At 48.6% G+C, this 23,182-nt stretch overlaps 1 protein-coding gene across 2 annotated transcripts in view; it reads right to left on the bottom strand.

Annotated features, from left to right (window-relative positions):
* COL5A1 (collagen type V alpha 1 chain) overlaps positions 1–23,182 on the bottom strand; it is a gene marked incomplete at both ends in the record, with an annotated part of 130,685 nt that overhangs the window by 87,926 nt on the left and 19,577 nt on the right. For both annotated transcript variants that reach the window (XM_082295263.1, XM_082295262.1), the window contains 3 exons: positions 6,411–6,573; positions 7,154–7,367; positions 12,520–12,687. In XM_082295263.1, coding sequence (XP_082151389.1) covers positions 6,411–6,573; positions 7,154–7,367; positions 12,520–12,687 — 545 coding nt within the window. The remainder of the gene's footprint in view (positions 1–6,410; positions 6,574–7,153; positions 7,368–12,519; positions 12,688–23,182) is intronic.

Consider the following 23,182-nt stretch of genomic DNA (forward strand, 5'->3'; position numbering starts at 1 on the left):
AGGCTGATGTTTCACTTGGCACTCTGTGAAGATAAATGATAGACTGCAGGAGGGTTTTAAACATCAATAAAAGCGCTTTTATGATCTGTTTGAACAATAAAGTGCTTTGTAAGCTATCAAAGGCCCGCAGGCATTTGATACCAGCAAACTGCACTAATTAGCCACACATGCCAATGCAGTTGCTTTTGCAGTTTATGAAATGGAATTTACCACTGACCAAACCAAAAAAAAAACCAAACCCAAACAAAACAAAATAACAAAAAACCACGGAAAAAGCAACCCAAAAATAATAAAAAAAAAAGGGTATTTTGTAATCATGACTAACAGAACTCCATCATTACAGGCAAGCCTGACCCAGTCACCAAGCTTGACTGCAGGCCAGATGGCTGAACCTGCAATTACCCAGCGAATCTAAATGAAAAACAAGAGTTTCAGCAGAGTGTATGCAAACAATCCAGCTGATGTTTCCACCCAGGCTCTCACTTTCCTCACTGGCACTTGGCAGTGAGGGGTCAGAGGAGCCAGCGCCAGTTTGGGGTGGAAATGAAAGCCCCGAGTCACTTTTACAAGCTGGTTTGCAATTCTTATTCTGGCCCAGGTGCTGCCCCTTCCCCCCTGATAAAACCAGATGACGTCCCTGGGCACCTGTGTAAGGTGATGCTGTGGTTGAGGAGTTGCCAAATGGGGCCAAATTTCACATTTTTGATCAGATCGACTGCATCGCTTGGACTCTGGCACCAAAAATCTCCCCGTTAATTGCAAACCCATCCAGAGGCGTAATCCTCAGTAATTGCAGACATTTTCTAGGCAGCACTGCTCTCCTGGAAGAGCCCAGAGCTGTGATTTCATCCATATGTCTCAAGTGCACCATTTTAAAGAGGATCCTTTGGAAAATAATAATAAAAAAAAAATTTAAAAAAAAGGCAAAGCAGAAGGAATGACGAGAAAAGCAGCGAGCAAATGGAGAATTATTAGGAGACTGGGGAAAGCTACAGACATCTTCAATAAAGATCCCTAAATGCTGGCTCAGGAGGTTTTATTTTCCATCCTCTCACACCATGGTATATGGTGGTGGTGTAAAACATCCCCTCTGTGCACTCCCTGAAAGGCTCCGCAGCAAAGGAGGTGAAATCAGATTTGGCAGGGCCAGCAGAGCAGGCAGCCAGCTCTGTGAATTACCTGCTGAAAGCAGCCTGCCAAGGCAGGGAAAAAGAAATGGGAACATGGATCCGTGGTGCATCCTGACAGACAAATCCAGGTTAGTCAAAACCCACTAATTTTTAAAAATGTATTTTTTTGAAGTTTAACAACAACTTCATAAATCTGAGCTTTTCCCGTTCCTTCCCGAGCCTCTGGGCTGAGCCTAGATCCTGTGGGACGTGGTGGGTCCAACTCTGAGCTCATGAGGAGCCTCACTGAGCTCAGGGGAGCTGTTGGAATGCTGCTGGTTTGAAGATTGCAGAATTCCAGGATTATTTAGGTGGGAAAAGGCTCCAAGATCGAGTCCAAGCTGTGCCTGGTCCCCACCTTGTCACAAACCAGGGCCCTGAGTGCCACATCCAGGGGTTTCTTGGACGCCTTCAGGGATGGGGACTCCAAACCTCCCTGGGCAGCCCCTTCCCAAGGCCTGAGCACCCTTTCCATGAAGAAATTCCTCCTGAATTGAGGAATTTCTTGCTTCTCCTCTATCAAAAGTGTCCCCCCCATACCTTGGCACTGCTGTTGATGTTTGCACAGGACCTTCCTGCCACCAGGAACAGCCAAGACAGAGGTGCTGAGGCTAAATTTGGTCTAAATGTGAATTAGACGTGGATTTAGACCTGAGGCTCCCATGGGTTGTCCCTGGGAGCTGAGAAAAGTCCAACTTAAATTCTCCAAGTTCACTGCACCCCAGCACATCAATCCTGGGAGCAGAGAGAGAGTCAATCTCCTCCTGGAGTTGTTTGATGTGTTAACAGCAGATCTGCCTGCAAGAGAAGGCTCTGAAACGTCTCCATCCTCAAAACCAGCAAAAACCACCCTAAAATGCACCCACACTTATAAAAAGGTGCCTTCATTTCTACCCCTCCCACTAAAGCAAAAGCTTTTGATCCAACATTGCAAGCTCAGAGTAGAACAACCTACAAAACTTTAAAAGCCCTTTCCAGAGATGAAAACACCACAGCCAAGAGCATGGGAAGGGAAGGAGAAAGGCCTGACGAGAGTGAAATGAAATCTGGGATTATCAAGCGTAGGGATAATTGAGGTTTTTAAGTGTAAACAAGGCCCAAGATGAAAAGAGAGGAGGCATTTCAACCCCAAGAGCACCTGAAGGGCCCCAATGTCTGGGCTGGGAGCACTGATGTGTCTGTCCTGCTTTGTCCTGTGGTGCCTTGCAACTCTCAGCAGCCCTAAGAGCACCTCTGGCACCCTGCCCGGCCTCTCTGGCTCATCCCAAATTGTTTTCCCTCCATTTCTGATGTCTTGATTTCACTCGTGGTCTTCAAAAAAAAGTCAAAACCACACAAAGGAGGAGAGGGAATCAAAAGCAGCATCTTTCAGCATCCTCCAGGGTGCTGTGTCCCGTCCCAGGACGGGCTTTGGCACAATTTTTGTCAGCCCCTCCTGGCCACAGGTGGCTGAGATCAGAGGAATCCACTTTTTTTGGGTTTTACAGCACCAACTGCACCACTGAGACACAGTTATGGCACTCAGCTGCATAAAATAACCTCCTCTTGTCTCTAAAGGAGCCAGAAGTGACCTTAAAAAGCAATATATTCATGCTCTGAGCTTTTCCACACATGAGAAAAGTCATTTCAGCCACTCCAGGCACTGCTGCAAACCAAGAGGGTCAAAACCCCACTTAACTCGTGGGACAACGCTGCAAAATTTTACACAGATGAACCAAAAATAATCGGCAGCAAAAGCAGCCACTTGTTCCTAGGCTGTCCTCAGCAGTTTAGCCATAAGCTACTCAATTTTTGACTCATGTCCACACCACAATTTAATGATGCCAACTCCAGCCCTGGAGCCAGGGGCTGTACAAGACTTTTATCAGCACACGATAGTCCCTGACTGGCAAATTGGAAGGCAAAATGGGAAATCCAGGAGGAAAATGCAACAGCAAGGTCTGAACAAAGCTCCTTTTGCTCATCAGGCCACCACTGGAGTAACAGAGAGCAGAAAACCAGGGCTGGGCCCCTCCTCACTGCACAAACCAAATTTCTTAGCCAACTTCTTACCTGAGATGCCTCCAAACTCCCCCACAAACGGGGTTAAGTTCACCCCATCCAGCCCAGAGAAGGAAACATTTCCCTACCACAGACTTTGGGCAGTGCTTTCCCCACACAAAGATCCTCCAGCTGTGGGTTATGGGATTGCCCTGCTCCCTGCTGGGATCCAGCACTGAAAGGTGGCTCCTGTGATAGCCCATGGGCAGCAAATGGGCATCACTGGGGTGTTTTGGGAAGTCTCCCTGGGTTTCAGGCTAAGGATGCTTTTATTTTCTGTGAAAGAAAAAGCTTTCCCAAGCTTCCCCCTCTCTCCATTCCTACACTCAACCACCAGGACTTGTTTTTAATTCATGTTTAAAGAAAAGCACATTAAAAGGAGCACCTTTTCCCTCTAAAACTGAGGCACATTGACGTGTCTTGACTTCCCCCAGGGCTGCTGCACCACAGAACAGCTCTGCCTGCAGCAGGGAAGGTGTTTATCCTCCACCATGGGCTGGATTTTTGTCCTTCCCTCTCTCCCTGCAAAAAACACCCCTTTGCAGTCTTACCCAGGCACAGCTTGAAACTTCCCAACTTCCCAACCCTGCAAGAGCCCGTCCTGCCGTTTGAAAACTCCTGTTTTGAACAACAAACCCAGCACAAAACTCAACTTGTACAACCTGGGCTCGGGGCTCGGCCCCTTTTCAACCCTCCCCAGTGTTCGTACAGAGACCCACACAGCCTCCCAGCTAATTGAATTTTAATGAGAGGAAGTCATTTTTCCACTGGAAGAATGTTTTGCTAGAGAAATATTTTGAAACTCCTCTAACCTTTCCTGCCAGGCTTTTTAAATTTTTTTAATTTTTTTTTTTCCCCCCCCAGCAGAACATGAGTGAGGAAGTTCCCATCCGGGCTCTCGAGCTGCTCCCCTCACAACCCCAGCCAGGGCCAGCCCTTCAATAATTACAACTTGCAAAACAAAAAGTGTTTGGGGTTGGTTTGGTTTCAGTCCTGACAAGGAGGATGTGAATTCCCACTGCTTTGCAGCTCTTGTGCTGAGACACAGCCAATCCCAGAGCTGTCTCCAATCCCACTCCCACCTCACTGGGTTATTTTAATTTCCAGCAAAAGTGACAAACTCATCAGAGCCTGGCAAACCCATGGATGCAGAAAACCTCGTTAGCTGGGCTTTGCAGAGCAGCTCCTGGGGGACAGCAGCACCTTCATCTCCTGCATGTGCTCCAGAAAAGCTCAGCTTTCCAGGAATTCATAAATTTCACAGCTTACACCCTTTCCCCATTGTTCTGAGGCTTTGCCTGCACAGTTTCTGCTTAGCCTCGCAGAAAGGAGAAGGGGGGAGGCAAAGGAAATGAAGTTGCTGAGATATGAAGGAAATTAGGTTCTAGTCCACTGCCTTCAGAAAACCTATTCCACCCCAGTGAAAGCTGCTGGAGTCTTGAGGACTGTGTGAGGAGGGTGACCAAAAAAAAAAAAAAAGGATAAAGATCAGAACTAGAGGGGGTTTCTATCCATGTTGTATACTATCAGTACATGTAAGACAAAGGAAAAAGAGTATTTTCTAATTATCCAGTTCTCATAAGTGCCAGCAAGATCTTGTAGCTGCAGCTTAGAGCCAGAACAGGCAAGAGAATCCTTCCCCTCCCAAAACTGAGGAGGACTCACAGCCCCTCAGGAGTTTAAGGCCTTTTCAGCAAAGGAGCCATGGCCATGGAAAAGGCTGAAAGAGGAGCAGGGAGAGCACTTCCACCCATCAACACCTGGATTCAATTCCCTTCCTGGCAGAGAATCAGCTGTCCCAAAGTCAGGTGAGCCCTGAAGGCCACCTGGGAATACCCCAAATTTCAGGGGCAGCTATGGAAATCCTGTTATTTTACAAAGTGCACGTTTTTCCATCCAGCCTGGTTGTGATACCAATTCCTTTAACTGGATCTACTGGACCTGAGCTGGAGAAGAACTCACCCCTTCATGTAACAGCTCAAAACACAGCATCCAATGCTGAAATATTTGGCAGAACGTCCAACACTTGCAGAAGACACTCCAGTGCCCACTAAACCCAGCTTTTACTTTCCATTTTAATTGTTCGACTTCCCAGGGAACATCTCTTAATTTAATACAATTTTGAGATCCAGCCCTCCCTCTGTAACTGGGACTTTGGCAGAAATATTCAGCCCATGCATTCCTACTCTGTTTACAGCAGGCCAGCTCCCAGATGTTGGTAATATTAAACAGACTGGAACTTTCCCTCTGAGTGGCAGCAAAATGCAGACAAGATCTGGCTTTGCTATGGCTCTAATTAGCCATGGATAGGAGATATTCCCCATCCCTCTGCTGGGCTGGGGAGGCCCTGGAGACCCAGCTCTTCCTTCACTTAAATTCCATAAAAATAAGGAGCTGGAGATCGATAGAGCTTGGTTTACACCCCGTTGCACTTGGTGGTGATTTTAGGAAGCAATTCCAGCTCACAAGAAAGATCAGGAACGGGATTGTCATCCCCAGGAAAGTCTCACAAGTGCAGCAGAGCACAGAAGTTGATTTTGCCAGGGAAATGCATACATTAAACAAGCTGCTGAACAGTGGGAAAAAGCTTCTCCCATCTGTACCTTGTCTATAAATAATGCTCTGCCTCTCTGCTTCCATCACAGGAGCTCATGGGAACATCCCACCCCTCAGGATTTTGCTTTGCCTTTGGAAGCAGAGTGTGGGAGGTGACAGGGCTGCCACCCAAGCTGTCAAGGAGAGTCCCCTCGTATCATGGAGCAAAAGAACCAGGAATCCATGGCCAATGTGTGGAAAAAGAGCAAATTCCTACAGCCCAAGAGTGAACTGGGACTTGGGAGGGAGCTGCTTCCCTCAGCCTTCATTCGCTGCCCCTGCAGCTCTAAATCCCAGCACGGCAATGAATGAAAACTTTGTGAGCCCTTCCCAGGCTAAACGTGCCAAGAGCTACAAAATCCCAGTGCAGAGAGGGGCTAGAACCCCATCAAGGCCTTGAAACCAGAGAACCAGGGGAGCTCTCTCCAACAAGGTCACCCGCCCCCCAGTTTTCATCCTTACTGCGAAAAGTCAAAATAAAAACTTCAGAATTACAAACAACAGCGTTCTGCTATGCAAAAACCCAACAGAAATGTCAAAAATGAGCTGGAAGTCTCTCATCATCCCCGTGGAACGCCTCCAGAGCTGCTCTTTGCCACGGCTCACCTCAAAGACCTCCTCATCCAATATCCTGGTGCCGAACACGATGATGCCGTTGACGTCGATGATGGGATGCTCGCTCCGGTCCAGGAACTTGGTGATTTTCTTTTTACAGTCCAGAACCAAGGTGACGTTTTTCTTCTGCACACTCAGAGCCACTCGGTGCCACCTGTGAGAACACAGCCCGCAGAAGGGTCAGGCAGAGCCCTGGGCTTTGCAGAACAAGGCAATGATTGTACAAAAATGAACTTTCAGGGACTGACGTTCTGCAAACCTTCGTGGAAATCCTCTCTGAGGTGAGCCTAAAGGGTTCACTGGCAAGAGAAATGCTGAGTGACAGCTTTCATCCCTCCAAGTCAGGCAGGAGAGGGCCAGTTCTGGCTTCAGCAAGAAGCAGGGATAAACACCACACAGATGACTCCCTTTTCCACCCTCTTTTTAAGCCCTGCACAAGCCTCAGCGTGGGTTTTGCACGACCAACTGATTTATTTTTAAGGCCCTTCGCAGCAAAATCAATGTTCCTATCCCCACAAGTACCAGACAGCGGCACTGATTGCTCATTTACAATTCTTACAGATGTCAAATGAATCCACTGAAGGCCAAAATGACAGACTGGGGCACCTGTCAGCAGCCAGGGGTGTGCAAACACATTTCTACAGGCATGACTCCTCTTTTACACAACGTTCAACATGCTGGCATCCATACAAACAACGAACTGTTTTTTCCTTGGTGCACAAAATGTCACTTACTTGCCATCTGCTAGGTTAATGCCTCTAAAGAGAGGATAGTCTTCTGGGCCTGGCTTTCCTGTATGGTCTTCATACAGGAATACAGGAGATCTACCCAACTCCACACCAATTTGCTGGATCCCTTGCTCATTGTAAATTGAGATCAAGAAGGACTGACCTCCTTTCTTCGCTTTTACAGTGGTTAGAATGGAGAAGTCCTCTGGGAAGGGGGAAGCTGGAGTGGAAAAGCAAAGAGGTTAGTGAGGCTTCCTCAAAAATCAATCCCTACACGAACAGTCTGCAACATCAGCAGCCCTAAAAATTTATACAGGGCCAGGTGAAGATCTGGCTTTTCCCCAAATACTCTGGAGTGAAACCCCTGTGCTGAGCAAACAGAAATTCTACAAAAGTTGGCTTAAATTTGTATTATTTGCACCCAACCCTTCCTCAAGAAGCTCCCCTAAAGCTTTTTAGGAGACAAGGCAAAACCTTTCTGTTATGTACATCATTGGGGGGGGGGGGGGGCTCCAAATGGATTTAAGATACCAAAGGGACAGAGGAAATCAAGCATCAACACAATCTTGAAGGGTTTTGTTTAAGGGAGTAGGGAATTGCATCAGGACTTGTCCACTCCAGATGAGAACAGAGGAATTTGTGGTTTTGGCTTTCAGGGTTGCTGTGGACACACACAAAAAAATCTGAGAAAGGAAATAAATCTGGCAATCAGTAGAAAATGCTAACTTGTTTGCTTATTAAACAGCATCTCATTTCCTGCCTTTTTCTCCTCTCAGGAAAGAACTGGGTCTGATCACAGGTGATTTCTGTCTTTATTTCTGCAAGGTTTTCGGGATTAAAGCCATGAAATCCTGTCAGTACATGGTCAATCTGCAAGGCCAGACAAACACATCTACAGCTTCGAGTCAATCTGGGCATCACCCTCTTGCAGAAACCCAAACTCCTCTGTTTGGCTTTCTCTGCCACTCAGACCGAAAAAAATGTGCCCAGACTGAAAATCCTGGATGCACACTCCAAACAGGGAAGCTTAAAAACCACCAGGAGCACTCCTAAAGAAGATTTCTTGATCAAATTATACACACAACCCCCTCAGATGTTGCAGTTCAGAGCATGGGCCTTGCAGGGAATCTCCCCTTGGAGGTCCAGGCTTTCCAAAACAAGGATTGCTTTGTACCTCTGGAGAAATCTTCAGGCACAGCAGGGCAGAGCAAAGTGGGGCAGCCCCGCCGTGGGGTTTGTGGCACATGTGGCACTGGTGGCACCCAGGGGACACAGGGATCCCGTTTAAACTGCAGATGTGCAGCCAAATAAACCACAAAAAGCATCAAGCTCAGTGCCCAGAAGCTTCAAATAGATTTTCTTCACTACTTTAGATTTTTCCTAGATGGCATCCCAGGGGGATTTGACCCAGGGAGGGGATGAGGAACGTGGCAGTGGGGAGTTCTTGGCACCACAGCAAAGCTGGAGTTCAAACACAGAGGTCCTGAGCTCATCCTCCTCCTCTTCTGCCTGGGAGGTGCTTAAATTTTTAGGAAGGAAATGTTTTAAATGTATTTATCTGCCTTCAGCAAGGAAGGGGATGAGGCAGGAGCTGCACCAAAACCAGAAATGCTACAGAGCAAAGGGAGATAACTGAGGATACCTTTCCAGCAAGTTAACCCCCCTCACCTTGGGTAAATAACATCTGGGAAGCAGCAGAAAGCAGCACTCTGCAGAGAGGCCTCCCAGTCAGGAATTAAATGCCATTATAGCCTGATTTATCCCCAGGACACAGCCCTGGATATTTGGCAAAAGCAGCACCCAATTCTGGTGCCTCCCACTGGATGCCCTGAGCTTTATCCCCCTCCCCTGTGCACAAACCCTCCTGGAGCACTGGGAGAGGACCATATGCCTTCCTGGCTCCAATTACAGCCTACAGATTTGGGCCTTTTATGTAAAATAGTTCATGTCCAAAATTTCATTAGGAACCCACAATACAGTACCTTTCAACTCGGACAAGCTGCCAACTCATTAAAAAGCTGCTTTTAATTTTTTTTTTTTCATTATTATCAAAATGTCTCCATGGTGATGCGAGTTTCTCAACCCAAATAATCATAATGGATGAATTATAGCTGACATTACTCTGTTACTGCTCTGCTGTCCTGGCAAAATAACAATGCCTGCACTGTCAGAGCCAGAAATGACCCAGGCTGCTGCACGATGGATGAAAGCACATCCCCACCCACCCCAATACTGATAAATACATCGTCATAAATACACCAAGCACGGAGAAATTGACCCAAATCCCTCCAAAACAATGGAGACATCCCTCCAACAAAGGCTTTGGGATGGAGTCCTCCTCTTTGGTTCACTCCTCAAACAAGCTCACGCTGTGAGATGCTGCGCATCCAGCGCTGCACCAGCGCGGGCTCTGGCTCGGCATCCCCCTCCCACCCTGTGGCCAAAGCCTTTCAAAATTGCTCCAAGGGACCTCCTGCAAGGCAGCAGCATGGGGGGGAGCCCCCAGTCCTGCTGAAGCTGAAGGAGCTCCAGGGTGGGCACGGTTGAATCCGTGGGATGCTCCAATGGATGAGCCGGAGTGAGGCTGAGCCTCTTCTTTCTCGAGCAGCATGGTTAAAGGCTCTTGTACAACCTCGTGGGCTCTGAACAGGGCAAGTTGTGACCTTCCTCCTAATCCAGGCATACCCAAACACAGCCTAAAACAGAGCCCTGCTCCTGATCTGGGAAGGGCAGGAAAGCTTGAGCTGCTGGATAGCAAAAATCAGGAAAAGCAGGGAGCTGATCCCATTCCTGGCACAAACACAAAGCAAGAAGGTGGCATTTCCAGAGCCTTTAAAGTTTTCCCCTTCAAAGGAAAGCTGTTTTCCAATGGTGTCACCAATTTCTGGCCTTTTCCTTCATCTGAGGAGACTCTAAACTGTGCAATGGCCTGTTTTCCTCAGGGGTGACTGCTCGAGCTCTAACAGAGATTTCTGAGAAGGCAAATGACAATTGCAAATTTGATGGGAGCACACAAATGACATTTTGCTGGCTGCCACTGAAACCCTGGCCTTTCTTGCTTCTCCTGGAAGAGCACAGGACTTCTTTAGGGAGCCGGGACAAAAAGCATCTCAGCAGATTTTTCTCACTCTTTTGAGCTTGAAAAAACAAGTTTTATATATATATATATACACACACACACACACATACATCTTGCTTTGATGGCTGTGGCAGCAGAATGCAAAGCCCATGAAATTACATCTTAGAAAAGCAGCAACTTCTAATTAGCACAAAATATTCTGTGCAGAGCTCGTTTGCCAAGGGTGCTCCAGAGCAGAGAGGGAAAGTTCTGCTCCGATCCACCCTCCTGGTGACACAAAAGCCTTAAAACCACATTCCCCCGGGACACTGCCCTGCAATTACTTTGTTATCTTTATCCCCTCTCTCATTTGGGGGCGGGAGCTGAAGTCACATCTTGTGAAGGAGATGAGGAAACATCCGTGGATCTGCTGGAAAACACTGGGAGTCCTTCACTTGGCTCTTCCCTACTTCCTGAGCAAGCAGCAGAGAAGCCTCAATGACTCTGCAAGTTTCCAGGGGGACTGAGCTGCTTCAAACACCCCGTGCTTGCCCAGGTGATGAAATGATGGAAAAGTTGCTCCATAAATCCATCCAGATCTTCTCACCCGAGGAAGATGCAAGCCAAGAACTCGGTGAGGGTGAGGATATAAAAGTAACAAGGTAGGAGACAACCAAGAAAATCTTCTACAATGCTGAGTTCCCTGCTGGGACCAGGATTCAGTTCTCTCAGGATCCAGTTCCCTAGGTCAGAGCTGCTGTGATCCAATCCCCTTGTTAAATAATCAGCCAGAATATTCCAGCCTTGTTTTTACATCTTCACTTCTTGCTGGTTTCTGTTACATAAAATGACCAGGCAAGACTCCACAGTAGCTACAGAAACTGCTGGCAAGCTCTCAGATCCACTCCAGTTGGATATTCCAAACTGCAACCATTTCCTTTGAACACTTTTGAGCTTGTAGACACCAGGCCTAAAATTCTAAGTCATTTCAGGAACGTGACATGAAGGCACAACCTGTGCAGTTGTGAAATTATCTGTGATCAGATAGAACTTTCCTGCCCTGGGCAGCAATAAAGCCAAATTTAGGGTCTGGTTTGCCCTTTTGCAGACACTTAAACCCAGCTTTAGGCCAGACTGAGCAGCTCCTTTGCTAAGGGTTGGCCTTGCAATGATGTCCAGCCTGACACACGTTGCACTCCTCTATCTCCAGGTCAGGCTGAGTTTTTAGGTGAGACACAGCCTGTGCTCCTGCTCACCACGGATTAAATGTAATTATTGTCACAGCAGGATAATAATGAAGGCTGAAAATAACCTCAACAACGAGGGAACTGCAGGAGGGGAGGGTTGGAAGCACATCCCCAGCCCAGCCTCAAAGTCTTCATTTGTGCTTCTGCCAGGCTGGGGCTGATGGATGCCCTGGTTAATTAAGAAGCATTGCTGGTGGCACAGCCCATTAGCTCGGATTTAGCCAATCCATTCATCCCCTCCCAAGCACTGAGGGAGGACGTGTGTGCCTGCCTTGCTTAAATCCCCTCCTGCCTCCCACAGGAGGCACAAGCAGCTCCTTTCTGCCTCCTGCCAAACCTGCCTCAGCAAAGGCACTTTTCTCACCAAACGAAGCCCTGCCATGCCTGATTCCAGCATCCCAGCATTCCCCCAGGTGAAACAGGGACACCTGGAAGGCTTGGGAAGGAAGGATTTGGGTGGTGACTGCATCTCTCAGGCAGGGAGGAGTTTGGGTCCACAGCTTCCTCTCACAAACACACTTGACTCTGTAGTGATTATGCCATGGCCTGAAAAATTCAACTCAGGCAGCAATAAAATGGTCAGTGCTCCTCAAGGGCTTTGTGCCTTCCTCTAAGGAGCTTCCCATCCCTTCAAACAACTTTCCTCGGGACATCTGTTCCTGTGGGACAGCCTGTTATTTTTATGTGGTGATTATTTGTGTTAGGAGAGACACCACAGCCCCAGAACCAGACCCCACTGTGCTTGGCACTCCCCAGGCACTGAACAAAACACAGCCTGTGCTCCTCTGCCTCCTCCAGGGCTCTGTCCCCAGCTGGGTGTCACCCTGTGAGAATGAGGAGGAGGAACTTTCCAGTCTGGGAGGGAGCAGATGTGGCACTGGCCACATCTTGTGCAGTGACAGCCACCACCTCGTGCATACACAGTGATAAAAGGATATTATTTGGTGGCTGGAGATCTGCAGCCCCCTGAAACAGCACAGCCACTGCAAACACGCTGGGGAAATGAAGGAATTACACAGAGAAAAGGATCAGACACTTCCATGGGATAAAGAAAAAGCTGGACTCACCAGGATACAGCTGCTTTGTTGGGGCACTGAGCTGAGCATCTTTTGTTACTCTGTAAGCAACGTCTGCTTCTTTTGAAGATCTTCTGCTTGTGCAAAACCCTGTGGTTTTTGTGATACCGTCAGGTAAATTATGAAAATCTAACACCTTCAAGAGGTCTGCGGGTTCAGCTGCAAACAGAAAAGGAGAAAGAAGAATTAGGAGACAACAGGAGTGGCACTGCTCGGCTCCAAATCAGCCTTGCAACACACAAATCAATCATCACAGCCTTAAAGCCAGCTGAAATCTGCTTTCAATACAAGGTTAATGCCAGCTGCAGAGCTGGGCCGTGCTCAAAGGCACCAATTCAGGGCAGAGAGGAGCAGCAGAGCAGCTGTCTGCACCAGGGCAGGGGGCAGAACGCACTGCCCTGTTTGTCCCAGGAGCTGGATTGTCCTGGATGTCTTCACCCAGCCTCCATCACTCAAGTACATCCTGAAGATTAAGCACCAGGCAGGAAATTCCTGATCTGAGGGAAAGGCTTTAAACCAAGCAGTTCCCACCACACCAATACAAACCTTCCTGTTCTTTTGGCTTAAGGTGGTTGAAGCAAAAAGTTATTTGGAAGCAAACACCTGAGCAAGGCTCCCTTGAGGGACAGAGATCAGGCAGAACAATCACACACCAACCCACAGTGGCTGGGATGACAGGAAAAGCCACAAGGAACGTTTTGGGATACGAAGCAAGGCGAGGAGGCAAAGATGCTGCACAAGTCCTCCTCAGACAGCTCAAGCCCAGGCAGTTGCCACCAGGTATTCCTCAGGTATCCCATGACACCAGGATTCCTGCACAGCCACCAGTGCACCCAAGTGTGCAGCTGGATGGCCAAGACCCCACAGGTGCTTTACAGAAAAGGGAAAAAACCTGAGTTTTGATTCATGGAGTGCAGCAAAACGCTCCTTTCCTCACTCACATCCCATTAGGCTCCGATCCTGAGGTTTTAATTAATGAGGAGACCTTGCCTGACATCCCACACTAGCACAGGCAGAGCAGCTTCACCTCCAGATGTTCAGGTCTCTGGGACATCAATTAAGTCATGCAAGTGAAGCATCTCGTTAGCTTCCGAATCTGCATCTCATTAACTTCCTAATCTGCTCGTGCTCACCTCAGGAGAGGTGGAGGCTCCAGAAGCAGAACAGCCAGACCTGACTTTAAACCGTTAAATGAAATTATTTTGAATTTTGACTCGGTAGCTGGAGCCAAATGGTGTCAGAAACATGAACCAGTCCAGCAGGGCCCAAAGCAAACTGGCCTGCACTGGTTTTGGCTGGGGTAGGGTTAAATCTCATCCTAGCAGCTGACACGGGGCTGCATTTGGGATTTGGGCTGAACACAGGGCTGATAACACGGGGATGTTTTCATCACTGCTGGGCAGGGCTTGCACAGAGCCGAAGGATTTTCTGTTCCTCTTTCATCAGGCTGGGGGTGCACAAGGAGCTGGGAGGGGACATTGATCCAAGGGATATTCCATGCCATGGTGGAGAGTGGGAAAAAGAGGGGGACACTTGAACTGACGGTGTTTGTCTTCCCAAAAAAATCATTATCTGTGCTAAAGCCCTGCTTTCCATGACCAGGGGGAGGGAGAAGAATTCCTTGCTTTATCTGCCCTGCTTTACCTATTAAACCACCTTTATCTCAACCCACAATTACTTCTTTTTGTCCTCCCTTTTTCTGCTTCTCTTCCCCATCCCACCTGGCTGCATCCATGGGGAAGGCCTGCCCTGTGTCCACGAGCACTGAGCACAAGCAGCAGTGGGAAGAAAGAGCACAGACAGACCTTTTGCAATATCAGAAGTTTTGGTTACCAATAAGCTCGGCCCAATGTTTGCACGGAAAGTTGATGTCCATTGTTAGGCAGCTTTGAAAAGTTTCCACAATCCTGAGAAACTGGGCCCTCCATGAGAGATTACAAACACATGGCAAAGCCAAGGGAACAGTGCAGATAATAAAGGAGCTGAGGGAGCCTGGCCTGAGCAGCAAACAGCTGGAATATTTCCTCATCCCTCATCCTCATCAGGCTGTGCGTGGATGACACGTTTGTCTGAGCTGTCCTGGCCACTTGGATCCTCCCCCTGCCTTCAACCACGTTTTATTCCACACAAAATACCTGCACATCTACAGCCTGAGTCGTGTTCAGGCAACCAAAATGCAATAAAACTCCATCCCTGCTTCCAGTCACAACCCTGTGCTCCAAGAGCTGCAGAGCAGCCAGCTCCTAAGCTGCCTCCAACATTTATTTAGGGAGGAGAAGGGGGGGAAAGGCACAGGCAAGGGGAAGAGATGTGAATTCCAGACTCCTGACATCAGCTGGGTCCCCATGCCAGGTGTGGGGGGTTGGAGCTCTGTGTGCACATCCAGAGGTGCTCGCAGGAAGAGGAACATCTGCAGAGGAATCCATCCTCTGCATGGATTTATCTGTGGGGGCAAAAGTGCCCCTGCAGCGGTCACAGGGAAGTGATGGAGCCTCAGCGGGGGACTGGAACCCCTCCAGGAACCCACCAGCCACAGGTTTGGAGCTCCAGCCCCTGCCTGGAGCCCTCTGAGCAATCCCAACCCACCCCCAGTGCCCTGGTGCAGCACTTCTCATCCCTAAAGGACGATCCAGGCACCTGCACTGCCTCCAAACACTGCAATTCATCTTCATTCCCCAGGAAGATCCTCTGTGCCTCCAGAACGATGATGAATTAGGGCAGAGCGAGTTATGAAAGCAGAAAACCATTCTGGCGCTGCACAAAGCAACTGAAAAGCAGGCAGGTGACCAGCAGGAGAGGGAATCCTCTGCTCCCAGTGTCCCACCTCTCCTGGAAATCAGAGAGGAGGTGAGGAGCCAGCCAAAGCCCCAAAGCCCCCTCATCACGGAGCAGCATTTCAGCAGCAGGAAAAGCCCCAGCCCTGCCCACAAAGATGAGCTGCACACAGCAGCAGCTCTCACTCCTGCCCAGCCAAGCACTTCAGTTATTTCCACAGGATTTTTCCAAATCCAAGCGCAGCAATCTCCTGTAGGAGCTGCAAGGGCACCGTGCACAGGAGGACAGAGACCTGACTGACTGAATTCCAGGGGATTTCTTACAGGTCTGCTCTGGGCTTGGCCTTCAGCCGAGAGCTGAACGAGCTGTGGCGTTATGAAAGCTTTCTTTTCACTCTCTGTGTCATGAATAACATCCCTATGCAGCATCTCACACAGGAACATTCTCTGCTCGAGGTGCACAGAGCTCCCCTGAGGCACCAGCTCAGCCCCTGCTGGGTCAATATGCCCAGCACACAGAGAGACAAACCCCAAACACCCCAAATTTTACCAAAATCAGACCAGAGGTTGCCCCAAAAATCTGCAAAGTCCTTGATTAAGACCGAAAAGGAGCCTGACTTCCCATTTCAACTCAGCAGAGAAGGCAGGGCCTGAGCAGGCTCTGCAATGCCCAGAGCAGAAATAACGGGGAAGAGCACTGGAGGAAGGGACAGAGGGAGAAAAATTAGTGCCAAAAGTCTGGCTTTTTTTCATTTCCAGGGAAATGGGGAACAAAGTGATTGTCCCATCCCTGGAAGTGTCCAAGGCCAGGTTGGACAGGACTTGGAGCCACCTGGGCTGGTGGAAGGTGTCCCTGCCCATGGAACCTTCACCACTCCGTGATTTGGTGATTCTGTGAATGACCCAATGAAGAACCAACAGTGGCAAAAAGAGGAATTAAATCCCCAATTCCTCCACCACCACAATTAACCACAATCTTTCTGTGATCACCTGATTCCCAGCTCCTTAAACACCTGTTAAAACCTGGATCAGAGGCTGCTGATATTAAGTTTATCACTCTGCCCTGACCCAGCAGTGGCCAACAGAGACTTTTTCTCTCTCTCCTTTCAATATTAGAGCAAACCAAGCAGGATTCTTTGACACAAACCCCTGGCTTTGGGCTGGCCATCCACCTGCCACCACTACAGCCAAACCACCCTCTTGGACTCAGCCAAGAGCAGAAAAATCCCTCCAGAACTCCAAAGGAAACCAGAATTTAAGCCGGCATTAACATCCACCAGTGGATATCTGAGCCCACCAAACCCCCCCTGCCCAGGAGCAAACCCCATCTCCAACTCTCCTTCCCCTGACTGTTCTTTAAGACAAATTTTTACAGGAGAAGATGCCTTAAACCCTGCTGCTCCTTCAGGATATGTGCAGTAACAAACAAGGATTTTATTTCAATCCATTACACCTGTCAGTCACAGAGCACAGCACAACCAGCTCTGCTTCAGCCACTGCAGGGAAGGGCAGGGAAACGCTTTCTCCACTCAACCATTACCCAAAAGTTAAATGATTTGATTTCCCATCCTAATTTTTGGTTTTTCCTCCTAATTCCATCTTCCCTGGCCACAGCATCCCACGGGGAATGCTGTCCTGTCCTCGGGCACTCCTGCAAGGGCTCAGGGGGTCAGCCCAAAGAGGGCATACACCACCAGCTCCCCAGCTTGATACTCTTAAAAGGAGGATGGAGCAGCATGAAAATAAGGAAAATAGTTAAATAGTATTCACCTCTCAAAAAAACCCGACAAAACAACATCAAACCAAACCAAAACAACCCCCAAACAAACCAAAACAACCCCAAACAAACCAAAACACCAAAAAAAAAAAAAAAAAACACCAAAAAAACCAGAAAATCCCAGGAACCCAATGGAAATGTTGCTCTTGAAATTCGGTGTAAGATGGAGCTGCAGCTCCTGCTCTGCAAATCCCAGCCTCAGCCAGCAGTCATTAATCTAAGCCATATTTATGCCTGTAATAATAATTTTTAACACCTGAAGCAAAGCTCTTGAACAAGCCCAAAGCACTGCTGTAAGTCACTTGTGTGTTACTTGTGCATCTCTGTGTTCCCAGCATGTGAAAAATTCCTGAATCACGGGCACCAAACCTCCAAACAAATCGCATTCTTCAAGGTCGTTAATGAAATGCTGATCCCCGAGGAAAGCCACAGTGTTTAAACTTGTCACTGAGCTGAGGGCTGCAGCTCCTGAGGATCACCAGTGCTGGGAACAGACACTCCCTGTGTTGTCCCAGTTCTCCCAGTGCAGTGAACTGGGCAGCACCGGACGAAAGGAAAAGCCGGGCTCCTAAAAAGAGCACGGTCTGGATTCCAGGGAATTCTAAAGCTGAGCTCTGCCCAAGCTGGTCTATGAACCTGCCCATGGCAGGGGTCGAATGAGATGAGCTTTAAGGTCCCTCCCAACCCAAACCAGTCTGGGATTCTGTGACAGAATTTATGGGATTTCCTGGAATCTTTCTTCAATTTTTTGCCTTCCACCACCCTTCAAAGTGGAAAAAACTCATCTTGAGACACAAATTTCCCGTGCACAGCTGCCCTGTTGTTGTGTTAACGCCACAACTGAGATATTTGGGGGTCTGCAGGAGGGGTCAGCAGCCTGGGACAGGAGAACTTTCTTCCATATTCACTTTTGGAGCAGCCAGAGGACATCCCAAAGCCCTTCAGGACTTAACGCTGCAGCTCTCAGTCACGCTGTGGTTTATGTGCAGTGGTTTGAGGCCATAAGGTGAAGGATGAATAACCATTCCCAGCTCATTCCAGGTGCCCTCTGCAACTTCCCCATCCTTTACCACCAGTCCCACCAGGCTGGGGATTCGCATCCCAGCAGCAGGGATGTGGATTTGCTGGGATGTAAAGCCTCCTTATAGGAACAAGCAACAGAAATTTGTCGTTTATCTCCCAGCAAGCAGTGACAGCAAACAAAGGGAATAAGGATTATTTCAGGAGCAGCATCTCCTTGAAAAGAATTTCAAGATGCCTTCCACTATCCCAGGTTGCTCCAAAACCCATCCAGCCTGGCCTTGGACACTTGCAGGGATGGGGAATCCACAATTTCTCTGCACAGCCTGTGCCAGGCCTCCCTACCCTCACACAGAGGCTGTTCCATATTTTTAAGGGAAAAGGTGTTTTCCAGCAGAACCCCAAAGCATGAGGGGTCAGAGCAGCTGCTGAGGGACAGAAGGAGCCATCTGTGATCCCAAAGCTTCAATCCCAACGTGGAAAACCCATCCAAGGTCGGGGTCCCTCCATGAGGGAGCTGAGAATTCCCACGACAGAGGGACTGGTGCTCCACATTGCTCCAAAGAAACCCTTCCCCTTCCAGCTCTACCAGCCTTGGCTTCTTTAAGCACTTTTCCAAGATATTCTTGGCCCTACATAAACACTCAATTATTGCCTTTGGACCCAGGCAGGGCAGAGCCCTTTCCCTGGGCTCCAGGTTTCTCACTCCCCAGAGGCTGACAGGAACATCTGGGCTTAGATTTGGAATTAAATACAAAGAGGTATTTATACATTATATCCTAATTTAGGTATATTCTGTTTTATTATCCCTAGAGTTCCTGTGTCAGATGCATAAGAAATAAGTGAGGACTGGAAGCTGCTTCCCCTTAGTGATGCTTTCTTTATGGAGCTGGGAGTCTCCTTTTCAGGCTTCTGGGATTTCAACAATTTTGACTCCTTATCTAAACACTTTTCACCACAGCTGACCCAGCTGCAGCCCTGGGATAACTGACTAAAACAGGGTGGCAGAGGCTAAAATAAAAACCAGGGCCCAAAATAAGGATATCAAGCACCAGCTGCTGTTGCTCCAGCATCCTTTGAATGGGCTTTACAGAGCCTCTTAAATTCTTCAGCACCCCAGCAGCCCAATAAACCACAATTATTTATTTGGGCAAAGAGAAAAGGCATTTTAAGCAGGAGAATCGAGGAATGTGAGCTGCAGGACTGAAGTTTGTTCCCTAGGAAGGGGCAGAATACAGGGAATAAATAAAACCCAGCTACGGAAGGGGTCAGGGCTCATCTGCTCCTCCCAAGATCTTCCACAGAGCTGTGTCAATTCACACTGCTCCAGATTGCAGAATATTTCACCAATGACTCATGGCATCCCCTTATTTATTTATTTTTTCTTTTAAAAAAGCCCAAATAGTCCCAACTGGGAACAAAGGAAAGCATTGTGCAGGGTCAGATTGGAAGGATCCTATGTATAATCCCAAAAGGAAAAGAAAGAAACCCAGAACTGACACTGGAGCAGCTCAGAGACTCCATTAAACTCAAAGAATCAAATAATCCCTGTTCCTTTGAGCAAAAATCCTTTTTTTTTAATTAATTTTTTAAAAATAATCAATCATTTGGGTTTCTAACAAAGCTAACAGTGAGCAAAGAGCAAGGTTTTCCTTCATGGAATATAATTAAACAATCTGCTGCAAATTCCATGCAAAACTTACGGATACAATGCCCAGAAATCAGGCAAATGCTGAGGATCTGGGGGGAAATCCCAGCCCTGTTCAAGGGCAGCAAAAATTCCGCACATTTTAAGAGCTGAGGATTTGGGATTCTCCCTTGGGAGGAGGAAAAAAAGAATCCATCAGTAAAAAGATGGCTCAGAGTAGGAGGATGGGCTTTTCCTGGAGCAGATCCGGCCAGGAAAATCCCTGTCCCACAGCAGCCTGGGAGCCAGGACATGTCCCTGCACAGCCAAGGGACAAATCCATCCCTGGACACTTGGGGACAGCAGCTGCTCCAGGACAACAGCACCCACACCGGGAATTTTGCCACTTTCAAGGAGCTGCTGCCCCCCCCGTAACCACAAATCCCGGGAAAAAGCAATGAGAAAACCCCAGGGAACAGGGGAAGAGGGTGGTGGGGTCCCTAAAAGGGCAGGTCTGGGGGTGCAAAGGCAACGCACAGCATTTCCCTTTCCCTGCTCGTGGGCAGGGATCAGTGGGATTCTCCCTGGGTTTCCCCAGTTGGCCCCAAGGCAGGTCCAGGGCACAAATTCTTCCTTGCTGAAGGAAAAGCCCCATCCATGGAGCAAGAAAAGCACAAAGCCTTTTAGGGCAGAGCCCGAGTGAAGCCGTGTCACCCTCTGACCCACATCAGTGACTGTTCAGCGTCCTGGGAATTTTTAGGAGCTCGCCCTGACAGCGGGATCGGAGGAATGAGGTGAATCACCAGCTCCAGGGGCCGTCCTTGCTCTCCTCACATCCCACCCTGCCCACGGGGCTGCTCCCATCCTGTCCCATCCCCGCCAGCCCTGATCCAGGAGAGCTTTCCAAGCTCCCCCCTCCACATGGAGCAAGTATTTCTGGGTCACTGTGACATTTTGGGAAGTGTTCCAGCCCAAATTTCTTTACTGGCAGGAGTCTTGCCCTTTGAACGACTGAGGGTGAATGGAGGCTGGAATTCTGGGAGCTGTGGAAGCTCCGAACTCACACCCTCAGTAGCTCCACAGACGGAAACGATGATGGAGCAGGACCCCATCTTTGGAATGATTCACTGAGAGCTCTTACAGGGAGCTGGGTTTAGGAGCAGCTGCTTAAAACCAGCCCTAAAGGGATGCAAGCCCTGTCCCTCCCATGCCCAGGCTCTGCTTTTTTACATAAAATCCCACTTTAAAAATCATTGCAAGGCCCCTGGATTGCCTCAGCCCTCAGGGAGCACGTGGAGATGGACCAGCAAGAGATGGAAATCACATCTAAGGAGTCTTCCATTCCTCCCAAGGAAAACCTTGGCACCTCCTCTACAGGTGGAACATTGAGGTTTTCCAGGACTTTTGACAAGGGAGAATTGCTTTGAACCCACAGAGGGCAGGTTTAGATGGGAAATTAGGGATAAATTCTTCCCAGTTTCTCTCCACTGCCATGGGACTCGCTCCCAAGCAATGGACTCAGGTGCACTTGAAGGTGGAAGAGGAAATTTCAACATTTTATCTTTGCTCTGAAGAGTCCCAGTGTTCCCAGACAATCTGGCACAGGGACAGCAGCTACATTTTCAAAGCAATTTGTAATAATCAACCACTTAAAGCCCTGCAAGGCTTAATTAGGGCCTGAGCTTGCGGCACATGAAGATCACCAAGAAGCTTTGCAATCAGTTTTAATGGGGTGCAGAACAGTTATTCCTGCAAGGAAGCATCCAAAGCTGGCAGGATCATCTCCCAGAGAAGGGCAAGGAACAAAGGAGACCTGGCCTAAGAGCCTTGTCAGAGGCAGCGTGAGCAGCAGCCCCCTCCTCATGGCCTCTCTCAAAACCTCCCAAAAAGGAACAAAATTCACCAGCTAAACCGGGGTTTTCCTGCAAAATCAATTCCCTGCAGCCCTCTGGCTCGTTTTATGTGGCTGATGGTCTCCCTGCATCCCGAGGGAGTCACTGGGGTGGGAACTGCACCAGGCTGGAGCCATCCTACACATGGAGTGTTATCCTCCACCCAGGAAATCCCAGCCCATCCCTGTGGGGTTTATATGGGATGCTGGCAGGCAGCCAGCAGCCTCCGTGGGTGTCTGAGCACTTTGGGAACAGAGTGAGCAACAATTTGGGCTTTTTCCCCCACTCCTGTGCCAGGGGAAGCACAGCAGGATGCTCCAGGAGCCAACAGGAGCAGCCCGTAGCCTTACGGGATAACCAACACCGCGCCACTCGACACCTCAGGGGTATCAAAAAGGATCGTAAAGCCACCTTTGAACGGAACTTTGTGCCCAGGAAAACACCACGGCAAAGGATTCTGTTCCCTCTCAGCATCTTCCAGCAGCACTCAAAGTGGGAGATGCTGAAGAAATCGGAGCAGGATGTGCAACAACCACGGCTGGAGCTGCGGTGTGAGGACACAGGGGACGAGAGGGACAGGCAGCATCTTTTATCTAAACCAACAAACCTGGAAAAAGCAGCCAAAACTTGGGGGAACATGAACGACTCTGGGATAATCCCCTCTCTCCAGCCTTCCCAGAGCCGTGCCCAGCCCTTTGCCGAGTGGCTGGGCCAGCCCTGAGCTTAATTAATCACATTAACACAAGCACCTGCAGAATCAGCATCACTTCCAGCCCGCTAAACCCAGCTCAAGGTAGGCCTCGCACATCACATCACCACTTCAAAGGCAGCAAATCCCCCGCGGGGCACTGCCCCACGCCCAGGTAAACCCGGCTGGGATGCTCCCAAAAATACAGGAATTCAGAAGCTAAAGACTCATTTTCATGCACTGCAGGTTTTTGAGTTGTCTGCAAAGTTAATGGGAGCAGGCAGAAGTAATTTCATTTTTAAATATTTCATTTGAGGATTTGAAAAAAGCCCAACGCTGAATTATTTCCAGCCCTACTCTATACTCCAATATTTCGACACGGGGAGAGAAATGTAAAACCAATTATTTCCCTCAGATGCTTAAACCAACCAACTCGGAGCATTCAGTTCATATCTGATTCTCCTCAAGAATACAGCCAGCAGGCAAATTTCAAATTAATACCTGCTTGACTTCATGAAAAGTGTTTCTGAAGCTTGTTTCCCAAAGTTTTCTCCGGAGCATTAATTCCTGAGTTTATATAACCCACACTGCACCACACAGGTGCTGCTTTCAAGGGAAGAGCAGGAGGAAAAAAAGCCCAGAATTAACCAGAGCTCCATCCATTCTCAGCCCCCAAGGAGCTGAGATGCCCTCAAGGGATGTTTTTGGGAGCAGGGAGACATTCACCACTTAAATTCCCCGTTCCCAGGGATTTTCTCACTTCTAATCCACATTTATCCAGCAGGTCTTGTTCCCAATTAGGTGTTTAAATGGATTTATTTTCGAACATCACCGGGGAATGTTATTTTACTTTAGGCCAGTGGAGCTTTTTTGTAA

The sequence above is a fragment of the Coloeus monedula genome (genome assembly GCF_965178545.1).
Source record: "Coloeus monedula genome assembly, chromosome: 21".
Classification (NCBI taxonomy): Eukaryota; Metazoa; Chordata; class Aves; order Passeriformes; family Corvidae; genus Coloeus; species Coloeus monedula.